Below are 12,828 nucleotides of genomic sequence, written 5' to 3' on the forward strand. Positions count from 1 at the left end.
CAACTAACAAGATCACCCCTCCCCGTAACCAACTTAATATTGTTATAAAAGTTGACTATTATTCAAGTATAAATATATATATATAAAAATCTAAAGAATCTAAAAGGGACATGGTGATGGAAAAAATATGAAGTGAAGAAAAAAATATATTTAATGCTTTTGCCTTGTTTGCCAATTATACAGTTGGGTAATTATGTTGCATATAATTTGTGGGCACCAGGGAACAACAATAAATATGAAAAATCCCTTTGAATGCACGCTCGCTTTTTACTTTCACTATTGAACTCCCGACACACTTACTCTGCTTATAGGGAGCGGCAGTACGGACCACAGATTTTACAAGATAAGATTTATCAATAACGCCAAGGATCCGATGTGCGCCAAATCCTCCGACATCATTCTGTCAGTCATCTCTCCTTACTATATTCATGTGAGAAGTTAAATCTGAAATACTGTAATATAAATGACTACCGCAGCAAACCTAAGTCTCTTCAGGAGCTCCGTAGAATGCATCATTCATTTTCTGTGCCTTTCTGCATTCAGATTTAGGCTTTATGCACATCACAAGTTAACAAATTACTTTTTTTATTTTTGGGTGAACTATGCCTATCATAAAGCATACCTGGTTTTGCACACATGTCCAAACATGAGGCCTCATCAGACCCATCTGGACAGTCTTTCTTCCCATCACACCGCTGAGATCGACTGATACACACCGTTGAGCCTTGACAAAAGACTAGGGGACTTTTGCAAGTCACCTCAGTAGGACGAACATCTTCAGTCATCTTATCTGAAGTGCATACAAAACTACAAATAACTAACTGTAGCATAAATCACACAAAATAAAACCCAGAGGAACATTACAAACCTTGTTGGATTTCCCTGAGGGCAACAGATACGCTTACAACTCCAGTCTCGACAGCCACCCCAGAGACACGAGCTCCGTCTTTACGACTCCAAACAGTCAGGACGTTATTGAACAATGCCACCATGTACGGTTCATAAGCAGCCACGATGGAGCCAGGAACAACCCAGTCTAAACCAGCTGAGTACTTCCTCATCTTCAATAGACTCATAACCTGCAAGTCTAAAGCAAACGTAACATTCAGCTGAAGTACATAAAAGCCGACAGTGTTCACACAAACGGTCAATTCAGAAAGAGGACACTCACAAGACTCCATGTTCCAAAGGAAGCCATTCGCTTTTCTGTCAAACACAATGCTGTCGACTCCACTGTCCTCAAAGCTGAAGATAGATTCTGCTCTTCCACCAATCAGACCCAGTTTCATTCTCATGATCTGAGCTCCCTCTAGCCAGTACAGCTTTCCTCTCTGCCAATCCACAAACAGGTCTAGGATTGCAGTTTTGGCTTGATATAGCTGCCTGGAAATGCTTTGGTCAAGGGGGCCAATGGTTGAAACGCCAAGGGAAAGTTCATCACATGCCAGCCAATACAGATTGCCGGTTCTCTGGTCAACTCTGACGACACATGCTAAGGGAAGAGACAAAGCAAGCCAGAATTACTCATGAGCTGGAATTATCAGTAGGAATAAATGTAGTGTAACCAATCAAAAAAAATTCTCAAATATCAAGATTAACTCAAATATAATTAATTTCAGGAATGTCACACCACATGACATTTTACAATCTGAATTAACCATGCAATGTTATAGAAAAAGTTAACTGATTTAGTTCATACCTTCAGTTTTTTTTTATAAGCGATGGTAATAAAATATTATACCAAGCTACTTTTTTTCTCCATTTTTTTAATGAGGATTTTATCCATCATGAAATGTATCGGGAGAGTTGTATCACACTTGATTTTGTTGGGCCAAAAGTTTAGAGTGTGCAGATCGAATCGTCAAGTGTTCAGGCCTTGTGAAATAGTAACAACTTACCAGGTTTTAAAGTCAGAATGTACTCTGATAAGTCCTGAGAATGTATGTTAATCTTTACGTGGCCTGTCCCATTAGACCAAACCAGACATCCTCGCCGCCAGTACATGTCAAAGGACTGAATGTCTTCATCCGAAGTAAAGAGTTCAGTTTTCACAGGAGTCTTTCCAGCAAACTCCAATCTGTATATGGTTGTGGCTGTTGCATAGGCAACTTTAAAATCTGACAATGATGAGATTAAATAAGTCATCAAAAGCCAAGTTATAAATCAATATTTAAATAAATGCTTAATATTAAATGCTAAATAAACAAAACACACTTTCGCAAGATCCCCAAGACATGGGCAACGCTCCCTCAGGACACAGACAGGTGAATCCAACAGCACTTTTCTGGGAGGGCAAACACAGCTGGCATCCTGAGTTTTTACATGGTGCAAAACCTACATGTACATCATGGAAACAATATTTAGTTGAGGCTTGAGCCAATGATGTGGCATAACCACTAAGGCTGTGCGATATTGACAAATTCTCAATATTTTCGGTGTTTTTGTTGATAATGATCAATTGATATTTGCTGAGCTGTGTTATTGTGCTGGTCCTTGGCAGGTTTAGGACTGCAGTAGACCGCTGACTCCTAAAGGTTTTTTCCTTTATAATTTTGTGCAGTGGTTGTGACACTTGTGCACACAGAAAGCTGCTTGAATGGACAAAACCACACAATTATGCCAAAATGCCCATTTTGTCGAGTATCCTTAAAAGTCTTAAATTAGTTAAATGAAGTCTTAAAATAGAGCTGAAAAAGGAATGCGTATCAGATCTGTACCAAGTGCGTCGTAGACATAATATATCGCACATCCTTAGTAAACCCTATGATGAATTAAGGAAGGCGTTTTCAAAATCTAATTCACCTTGGGGTTGCTGAAGCGCATGGTAGACGTTCAGGACAGGAAGCGAGGCTTTCAGGATGAATCCGTCTTGTTTGGCAACAGACAGATTTTGAGGAGCCTGCCAGAGTTTTTTATCATCAGCCCAGTAGAACCAGCCGTTAAATACAGCCAGAGTCTGAGCACGATTTCCTTGAAAGACACCCAAAAAGTTGTGCCGCCCAGTGCCATCTGTCCTGATGCTCTCAATTGACTGGAATATCAATTTAAAGATCTCAAAATAAATATAAAATCAACACATTTGACATACAAAATTAGAGGTTTTTTTCAAATGTAACGCACCATTTTGTAAACACTGATCCAATACAGCCGCTGTGCAGCCACATCCAACACAAGACTTCTTGGTAACTGTGCAGTAATGAACAACAGTGTTGTCCGATTCGAACCATCCATTTCCGCCCTCTCAATGGTTATTTCTTCATTCGTTGCTTTATTCATCCAAAATATGAAACTACACGGAGGGGAAAAAAAGCCAGATATAACGGTGCTCCTCAAATCTGTACCAAGGTGAAAAGCAGTTCGTACCTCTCGATTGGGCTGAGGACCATATCGCTTGGGTCCATTTCTTTGGACATGACGATGCCTACAGCACTACCATCAGCTGCACCAGTGTAGATGGCTTTCTGGGTAACACTCGCCCAATACAGCTGTCCAGTGAGCCAGTCGACGGCTAAACTCTTCACACCAGACTGCCCTAATAAGCAGGGAATAAGACAATAAGCAGGGAATAAGACAAACATAACGTTTTTGGTCCATGCCAAAATATTTGAGGCATTTCTGCATTGATTTAGCAAAAAACCCTGACAATAACTAACCTGAATACAGAATGGTGCTCTTCCTGTAATAAGCCTTGTAGATATTCCCATTTTGATCAGCCCAGTAAATGAAGTTCCTCTGGATATCATAAGTCATGGCTAAAGGGTCACTCTCACTTGAAAAAAGTGGCTCATACACTCTGGTCTTCAAATTCACCAACCCAATGAGTCCCTTCCTAGTTGTCAAAATCTTAATCACAGCTCCTTGAAAAAACAATTTGACATTATCGGTATTGTGTCTACATGTTTTTACTTATAAAACCTGAAAATGTATGCCATAAGTTACCTTGAGCTTCACAAGAGCCATTGTCAAGAGGTTTAAAACCGTTCTGGCACAGACAGCGAAAAGACCCTGGTGTATTAGAGCACAAGTGCATGCATGGTCCAAAAGACTGATCACACTCATTGACATCTGCAATATAAAAAAAAACATATATATTATTTATTCTAAAACTGACCATTATTGGTCACATGTGGAAGATGAACATTTGTCAATACAAAAGGTAATGTTTGTAATTGACAGCGTATGGAATACTGCATCCTGCCGACCCATTACGTTAACAACTATTAGTTGTGCTTGCGAAGCATCGCTGTTGACAAGTCAAAATGTGGTAGCGTCATGCTAAATCATGTTAGCATAATCTAGCTTTGTGCTAAAATATGCTAAGAACATGTTAAAAACATGCATGTTAGCAATAAGCTAACCATGTTATCATGGTTAATATGATGCTAAAAACATGCTAATTGTGTAAGCATCATGCTAGCCACATGCTAAAGAGAATTATAATAAAAAACACCCATATACATTTCAGAATATTGTAGAGTAATGGGGGTGAGCTTTTTTTGTTTCTGGGCAGTGTGGTCGTGCACTGCAAGCAAAACACCACTCACGTTTTCTTCAGAAAATGTACATCTAGTAATTATTATGCAACAGTTTAATTCGTCCATAAAACAGTGTAGATACTGCATTGCAGATTCTGTATGACTTGTACAGTATGTGTGCTACTCCAAATACAGCCTGCTTAGAGGCACAAGTGCAACGACTGTACCTTCACAATCAAGTCCGTTTGCAGAAAGGGTCATTCCAGTGGGACAAGAGCACAAGGCTCCCCAAAGCTGGTCAATGCAAGAATGGCTACAGCCACCATTGCCATTATGGCAAGTTTTACCTAGTTAAAAGAGAAGAGAAAATGAATTCCAAATAATACATTAAAAAAATAAAGTAAACATAATAATGGAACTAAGCCAATATCTAAAACAAACAAACACCTAAACAATAAAATGCTAAAATATCTAAAACAAATAAAATAAATGAGCCGACCGTTGTTGGAGATATGCAGCATGATCAAATTCAAACATACTTCAAAAGAAAAAACATTGCGAGTAACTATGTACCACATGTAAGAGGCTCATCTCTCCTATCCGAGCACTGAGCGACTCCATCACACCTCTCTCTCTGGCTTATACACCTGCCATCAGCACAGCGCATGCTCATTTTCCCACAGGAACCTACAACACATTTCACACAAATATAGAACAACAATCTTAGAGATCAATAAAAAGCACATTATGATATTCTAGATGTCAACAGAAATGCTGTACAACATAGGGTGTCATTTTTAGCCATTACCCACAATGATTCCACTGGCTTGCGTGTTGTGAGTGCAGTATTCAAAGTTTGCAGGACAATGAAGGAATTTACATACACAATCATACACCAATGAGTAACAATGTTAAAGTACCCTTACTACGCTTTTTTTCCCCGATGTTACCTTTCATGTAGTGTGTAATATGGCTGCTTGTGAATATAAAAGCTAAGTTAAAAAAAAATCAAAGTGCATATAAATGGAGTTATGGTCTCCAAAAAGAAAGCGATTGTGAACTGCCTGATACGAGTCGTCAGTAATTCCACTCTTACTTCCTGCTCGAACCTACATAGGATTGTAACAAATTTGCATAATGCCAGTCTATGTCTTCATTCGCAGCCCGCAAACAACGTCTACTTTGACCCTCGAACACTTTAGTTGTAGCGGAGACTGGAAGGCTGCATCTGAAATCGCACACTTACCTACTATATAGTAGAATATAAACAGGAAAACAGTGAATGTAATAAAAATCGTATGTCCGAATTCAAGGTACTCATAAGAGTAGGTAAAAAGCCACCGGATGATCTTCTACTTCCGGCAAGATTCTGAGGTGTGCATGCAATGAACACTTTACTGTCATATGAGGCGAAAGGAGAGAAATATGAGAAAATTACAGGCACTTTTCATTTTCAACCAAATACAACTATCTGAATCTTTTCCATTCAATTTTGCATATGTGAACAAATTAAGACTCTGATAATCAGAGCTTGTCTCTTCTTGCATTTACTTTAACCAAGTGGTACAGCAATTTAACAAGTCAGTTCAAGTCTCCAATGCAATGATATTCATACACCATATAACAAGAGTTTATACTTCTAGAGCATCTCACCACACGTTTCTTCATCAGAGTTATCGCCACAGTCATTGGCGTCATTGCAGAGAAGGTCTCGTGGGATGCAGACCTTGTTCTTGCACTTCCAGTCACCCGAGAGACACCCTAAACGCCAGCTGCAATCCCACTCATCTGAAGCATCGGGACACTGGGGCTGCCCATCACAAACAGCCGACCGAGACACACACCCGGAGCCATCCGCACACTCAAAATCCCCTGCTTGACATACTAATGGTATAAAATGTATGCTTGTTTAGGTGTTTTTCTTCCATAGAATCAAGTTGTAATCGATTGAAATCAACAAGATTATTGTACATGTAAAGAAACAGGTGGTACATACAACAGTCCATCTCGTCTGATCCGTCTTGGCAGTCGCTGACAGCATCACAGCGCCATCTGTGCGGCACACACACCCCATCATCACACGGCCACTGACTCCTGCTGCAGTCCCCATACACACCTGAGAGAACATTCACAGCCCTCGTTCACTTTCAGTGCTTTTGACACATACGCATTATACGACCACTGAATACTTCATATTAAAAGGAAGTTTTCAGCAGGTAAAATGAAAATAGGGATATCCAAGGAGGTAAAAATTTTGTTTTCTTTATAGATTTTGCAGTGACATATCTACTCGCATCTATGATTTCCTAATTGAAAACTGAACACACATTTACCATTTGCAAGAATGGTAAAAAAACAAACAAAAAAACACACTATATAAATTAGACAAAATTGCAACATAAAACATAAAAACTTGCCCTGCAAAACCATGTGTTGCTTCATATTTTTGTGGAAAACATGATATCTTGTGTGACAACATTGATTTTAAATAGAAATTGTTTTGTAACAATGTGAAAAGAATGACAACTTTCAGTTAATTGAATGCATTTATTGCTGAAAAACTAAAATCTTAGTGAGCAGAAAAAGTATTTTTTTTTGCTGGTCTCATTTTTTGATAAAAAGATTATTGGAGTCAATAGATTAAAAAAAATACTGATTCATTATAATTGACACTGAACTGATATTCAGAAAGGAATCAAACTCTTAAGTGTTAATGTTCTACATTTTGAATGGTAGTATGACATGATTTTATTGCTTACTTGTCAAAGGGTGTAAAAATGATAATAGAATTTTAGTTTAGAGGACAGAATTCATACAACGAAAGTACAGTATTTGAAGAGAGTGTCTGAAACAAACGGAAATAGTCACTTGAGAAACCGAACTGAGACGTACCCTTATCACAACTAGCCCGTGTTTCTCCTTTAGCTATCTTGTGAAGTATCGGTGGCATATTCAAATAAATATCATTAAAATGTCCTACCGCTTTTGTAAGTTTATAATCTAAAAGCGAAAGGCAACACACTAACCTGCCAGTAAGGCGAAGACTGCCGTGCAGCAGATTAAACGCCTCAGGTCCATCACACCTGTTTGAGCCACGCGCGCCTGCGGGCCAATCACAATCCTTTATAAGCTGGCGAAGACCAAGACGCGCTCAATCATGACGTCATGCAGGCATGTAAAATCAAACATCTTTTGTTTTAAATAATAAGTAAATACAGAAAATTACCGATCAATAGTTTGGATTAATTAGAATTTTTCAAATATATTTTTGAAAGGACTCACCAAGTCTTCATTTATTTGGTCAAAAAATACAATAAAAAAAAGTAAAATTGTGAAATAGTATTACAATTTAAAATAACTGTTTTCAATGTGAATAGATTTTATAATATAATTTATTTGTGTGATCAGAGCTGAATTTTCAGCATCATCACTCCAGTCTTCAGTGTCTTGCGAGCCTTCAGAAATCATTCTAATATGCTGATCAATTATTAATGTTGCACAATTAGTAGTCGTCGGTCCATGAGACGCAGAACTGTGAGGTGTTTCTCGTCTTCACACTATCCATTAGTAGCTTCACAACATCACAGCTGCCAACTCAGACAATTTTCATTTGCAGTCACATTAATTAGTTAAATGACAAAACTGCTGTCAACTTCAGCAGCCTTGTTTCAGTTAATATATAACATCCATGCAAGCATTTCATCTGAATTTCTTCTGAAAGTTTTAGAAAGGTACAGTACAAAACACAAAGTTTAATTTGCAATTTTTTTTGAAACATTCCTAATGTCACAAAATGTAAATAAAATTATTTACAAATATAAATACATATCTGAATAATAAAGAATATAATAAAATATTAAAACAAAACATATTCAATAAAGTGTAAAAATACACTGCATATGAACAATATACTCATGGGATGATTGTGCACATTACTGACACAGTAAAGTCAAAGTTTAGAAATATAGTACAAAAAAGTTACAAAATTACTGAATAATATAATTCTATTTTGGGTAATTTCAAGATGCAATTTTGCCAAATGATGCAGAAGAGATTAAACTATAATAGTTAGGCCTGATTTCACAGACAGGGTTAAGATTAAGCCAGGAATAGGCCCTAGTTCAATTAGGACATTTAAGTAGCTTTTTATAAATGTGCCTTAGAAAAACAACAACATTACTGTTATGCATCTTGAGACAAAACAATGGCACTGACATATTTTAAGATATATCAGAGCAAGATGCTTAGTTAATTTATTTAATTATAATTAAATAATAATAAATAATACATTTAAATAATAATAATTTAATTAATTTTACTAATTTTAATCTAGGCCTACTTAATGTAATTCATATTTAATAATTATTTAAAAATGATATATTTGAGCAATATTACCCGAGTTTCCCCCATCTCTCCAATACAGGTTCTTCCTGCTGTATCTCAAGAAACTGTGCAGATGTCATGTTACATGCCTCTGTCCAGAAAGGATGAAACATGTACTGTACCTGGTACACGTTTATTCATGCACTGTAAAAATAAATAAATAAATAAATAAATAAATAAATAAATAAATAAATAAATAAAATCACCGCCTTAGATTTTTAAGTACAATCTTCTTGGATGTTTAAGTCATTTTAAACTTAAAATACATTAGACTGACTTTAAAAAAAATTGTCGAATCTTCTTTAACTTCTTGACACATTCACGTAAAAACTTCTTTAATTGCTTAATTAATTTGATAAGTTAAAGCAATGTAAAGCTGTTGTCATAACTAATCGATTATATTTTTTTACAGTGTGCTCTTGACAGCAAAACAACATGCAGCAATTGAATAATGGACAATGGTGACATCTAGTGATCATAAGCTGGTACTGTTTTGTGTGATTTATGTTATTACTGGAATATGGGCTGGGGCTTTATCTTTACATTAAATCCCCTTTATGAAAAAAATTATAATCTAGAACAAATCTTGTCATATTGCATTAGTGACTTCCATAACATCTGTGTTGCATCTCACACTTTTGCCCATTTCTCGACTTTACAGCGAACATCATCACACTGTTGAGAGCAGAAAAACAATGGTGACTTTTTTTAACGTGTGTGTGTGAATGTGCACGCTGCCTCGTAATCTTTATTATAGGTGATTTATTACCGCAAAGGATCACAGGTGGTTTATAGCACACGCTTATGGGATGTTTTAGTCCTATTTGTTACACACTGAATGGCGGATGAACGCACAACACACATCCCGATTTCATAGTAATGTTATTTAGAGGCAGTAACTCGCTTGCAATTTCCCCACCCCGTTCGCTTCGAGTCTATTATGAAGTCAATAGATGGACAGCCACATTGACAAACCACTGCCTTCTACTAGAACCTAAACATCACTGATTAGAAGACACAATCTGATTAGCCAATAAAAATCGACTGTAGTTTGCATATTCAATTTTTATCAAGACCGACGGTTTTATAAGCCAATCGACGAGAAGCATATCCATGACAGGCTTCTTGTTTATCCAATGAAAAGATAGAAGGCGGGGCTTATGCAGAGCGCGTATCTCCTTGCGTGCTTTAATGTTAGGTTGCGCGCGCTGGAGGCCGTCGTCTGCTGCTGTAATTCGGCTACAGTGGGAAGGAAAATATTGTTTAAAGTCGACTTTTACCCACCCACGAATAATCCGTTTCGCTGGGATTTTACGCTACTCCTTCCTTACAGAGAAAGCTTCTCGCTAAAAGGGTGAGTTGAAGGGTAAATGTGAAGATAACGGCTCGCGAACCCGTTTGAAAGCTGTTTATTTTTCTGTCAAAGAAAGTAGCGCAGGCTGCTAGCGGTTTCCACAAACTCAACGGCCACGCAAACTCACACACCTCTCATAAGCAGGCAAATGTCGATTTTTCGCTTTTGCACAGATGAAATAGTTTACAATGCAGCGATTAATGTAAGTGTATTGATCCTGGGGTTTGTTATATCGCAGGCAGACCGGGACGGTGAGTCGATTAGCGGCCCATGCAGCCATAACAAGCCCGTGATACTCCAACAGATCACTGGAGAAGGTAAACAATGCGTTTATTTATTAATTATTAGTCATTTAAAGCTGACAGATGAGTTAATGACGAGCACCAGGGTCTGTTTGGCTCGACTTCTATGCATGTTTAGAATGATACAAGCAGATCTACATGGTGATGTTTGTTTTGCCTATAAAAATGTTTTTCCTTTGGCGTTTGTACACAAACGCATTTATAAGAATATTGTGATATGACTTACTCCTGCCTCATTGGCCTCTGTGTATTGCTTATCTCATGGTTTGGCTGTCAAAACTTACAGAGCTGTCTACCTAGACAACATTTTTGGGCTTCAAAGTTGCATTACTAAATGCTGCTGACAAGGAACGCGCCAAAACGTTAGAATCAAACATTCCAACACGCCAATTATATGCAAAATTGAATGTTCCATTTGAAACTTTCAAAGCATCTGTGATGCTCAAATTTTGTGAACGTTCAATTAAAAACGTTCCGAACACTTCAATGATTTCCTGCTTACAGTGTCCCGGATGCGTTTATTTTGTACTTTCCAATTTGGTCCATGATACCAGAAAACTTAAAACAAATATCCATCGTCCAGGTGTGTCTATATCTCATCAATGCACTGAAAAAATTAAGTAAAATTCCATATGTGCAATTTACTTAACTTGCAAAAGAAAAATGAAGTCCACTTAAATAAGTTAAGTAAAATTAACAAAGAAAATAACTCTAACCTGGCCAGTAAACGTTTAAGTACTTTTTACTTATTTGAAGTTACCTTTGCAATACTTTTTACTCAAACAATACAACATTGAATTAAACCATGCTTTTAAAGTTTAAAGCTTTACTTAGAAACTTCTTAGTAGTAAATAATACAATAGATATTGTGTAGTCATCATGTTTACATAATAGAAGAGACACCGTTCCCACCTGAACACTGGGACCTCAATACTTGGTACACAATGAGGGTAACTTTCGATGGAATGTTTTTGAATACGAACGTGTCATTTTTAATAAAGAAAATGAATTCCAGATGTCACAAAACAGCAATTTACTAAACATAACAACAGAAGCAATAAACGTGTGTAAATACAGCTGGAAAACAGTGAAAAATTAACCTTATTAATTATTCGTTCTCCAGTGCATGTTGGGAACACCACAACAGAAAGTTGAGTTGATTTTACTTAATTTTATAACGTTGATATTTATGCATTAATTTCTTCAAGCTTGAATTGAGTACTAACATAGAATTCTATTCTTGTCTGAACTAACTTTTTCATGTAGACATTACATTTGTTTTTTTAGAAGTATTTACCTCACAACAGAATAATTTTTTTATCAATATGTTTAATATTAAATTCAAACCGTTCAAATAGGCATGTGACCAAAAAAGGTGAACGTGCCCCAAAATGACTGGTATGTTTTAATAAATCTTTCAAATGCTCCCTAAGTCTGCTATTCATGTTCAAATTTAACGTTGCAAATGTGCCTTTGATGTGCTTAAATGCTTCAAATGTTCTATTGAAATCATTTAAACTAACATGTGATGCCTAAAGTGCTGTGAAGCTTGACCGTTCACTGAGTGACCGTTCACTTTTGGACTTTCGCTTTGTTTGGGTTGTCACTAGCGATTTTTTTCGTAATCGGTCAATTATTTTGATGATTAATTGAGTAATCGAATGTTTTTTAATGGTAATAAAACTAGACCTAATTTAACAATTGTCTTTAAGATGAATTAAGACATATATAATAACAATTGTATATGTTATTAGGCAATAGTATTTGGTTTAAATAAAGTATCAAAAACAAGTAGTCTAATCATTTGGTTTTATAAAACAACCAACTAACACTTTTAAAATACATAGTATACCTAATCATCTTATGTACATCTTATGCCTGCAGGTGTTGTTACGCTCTACAGCAGATCAAATCCTTGTTGAATATTGGCCAAACAATATTTAATTAAATTAATTTAATCTTTAATATTTGGCGGCTTCTTTATGATAGAAATGCTACAGCCACTGTAATTTCTTGAACAAGAATATGTGAAAATCAAAACATGCAAACTCGGAGCGAGCATTTAAACCTTTATTTTGAAATTGCGAGTTCGAATGTTGATGTATTCTCCTGTGTTGGCATAGGTTTATACATGGTTTATCTTACAAATGATGAAATGGCGCATTGTGTTCCTAGACAAATGTTATGAGCAACTCAAACTCGCAGTCGCAGCATATGCAGAGATGGAGTTTGAGACGCTCCACTAATGTAAATGATAACAGTTCATGTGGAGCAACTTTTACTGTGACTAAACAGAACTAGCATGTATTAATTG

General features: G+C 36.6%; 2 protein-coding genes and 1 long non-coding RNA gene across 5 annotated transcripts in view; 2 read left to right on the forward strand and 1 right to left on the reverse strand.

The window, feature by feature from the left end:
- lrp13b (low-density lipoprotein receptor related-protein 13 b) overlaps positions 1–7,561 on the reverse strand; it is a 37,145-nt gene extending 29,584 nt beyond the window's left edge. Inside the window, exons 1-15 of the mRNA XM_077243215.1 lie at positions 7,502–7,561; positions 6,472–6,591; positions 6,129–6,359; positions 5,049–5,162; positions 4,703–4,822; positions 3,940–4,065; positions 3,654–3,857; positions 3,364–3,532; positions 3,121–3,289; positions 2,803–3,031; positions 2,215–2,334; positions 1,899–2,117; positions 1,172–1,492; positions 869–1,087; positions 623–790 (exon numbers count right to left, since the gene is read on the reverse strand). Coding sequence (XP_077099330.1) covers positions 623–790; positions 869–1,087; positions 1,172–1,492; positions 1,899–2,117; positions 2,215–2,334; positions 2,803–3,031; positions 3,121–3,289; positions 3,364–3,532; positions 3,654–3,857; positions 3,940–4,065; positions 4,703–4,822; positions 5,049–5,162; positions 6,129–6,359; positions 6,472–6,591; positions 7,502–7,553 — 2,581 coding nt within the window. The 5' untranslated portion in view covers positions 7,554–7,561. The remainder of the gene's footprint in view (positions 1–622; positions 791–868; positions 1,088–1,171; positions 1,493–1,898; positions 2,118–2,214; positions 2,335–2,802; positions 3,032–3,120; positions 3,290–3,363; positions 3,533–3,653; positions 3,858–3,939; positions 4,066–4,702; positions 4,823–5,048; positions 5,163–6,128; positions 6,360–6,471; positions 6,592–7,501) is intronic.
- LOC143750294 (uncharacterized) overlaps positions 1–12,828 on the forward strand; it is a 411,790-nt gene that overhangs the window by 192,166 nt on the left and 206,796 nt on the right. The window lies entirely within an intron of this gene.
- The window catches only part of smad2 (SMAD family member 2), a 30,262-nt gene continuing 27,482 nt past the window's right edge, over positions 10,049–12,828 (forward strand). The window contains exons 1-2 of one of the 3 annotated variants that reach the window (XM_077243212.1): positions 10,049–10,212; positions 10,451–10,529. The gene's annotated coding sequence lies outside the window, so the exon portion shown is untranslated. The remainder of the gene's footprint in view (positions 10,213–10,450; positions 10,530–12,828) is intronic. The other 2 variants (XM_077243213.1, XM_077243214.1) reach the window with 2 other exon arrangements.

The sequence above is a fragment of the Siphateles boraxobius genome, unplaced genomic scaffold (assembly GCF_051911475.1).
Source record: "Siphateles boraxobius isolate OS27281-9 unplaced genomic scaffold, OSU_SipBor_1 25, whole genome shotgun sequence".
Classification (NCBI taxonomy): domain Eukaryota; kingdom Metazoa; phylum Chordata; class Actinopteri; order Cypriniformes; family Leuciscidae; genus Siphateles; species Siphateles boraxobius.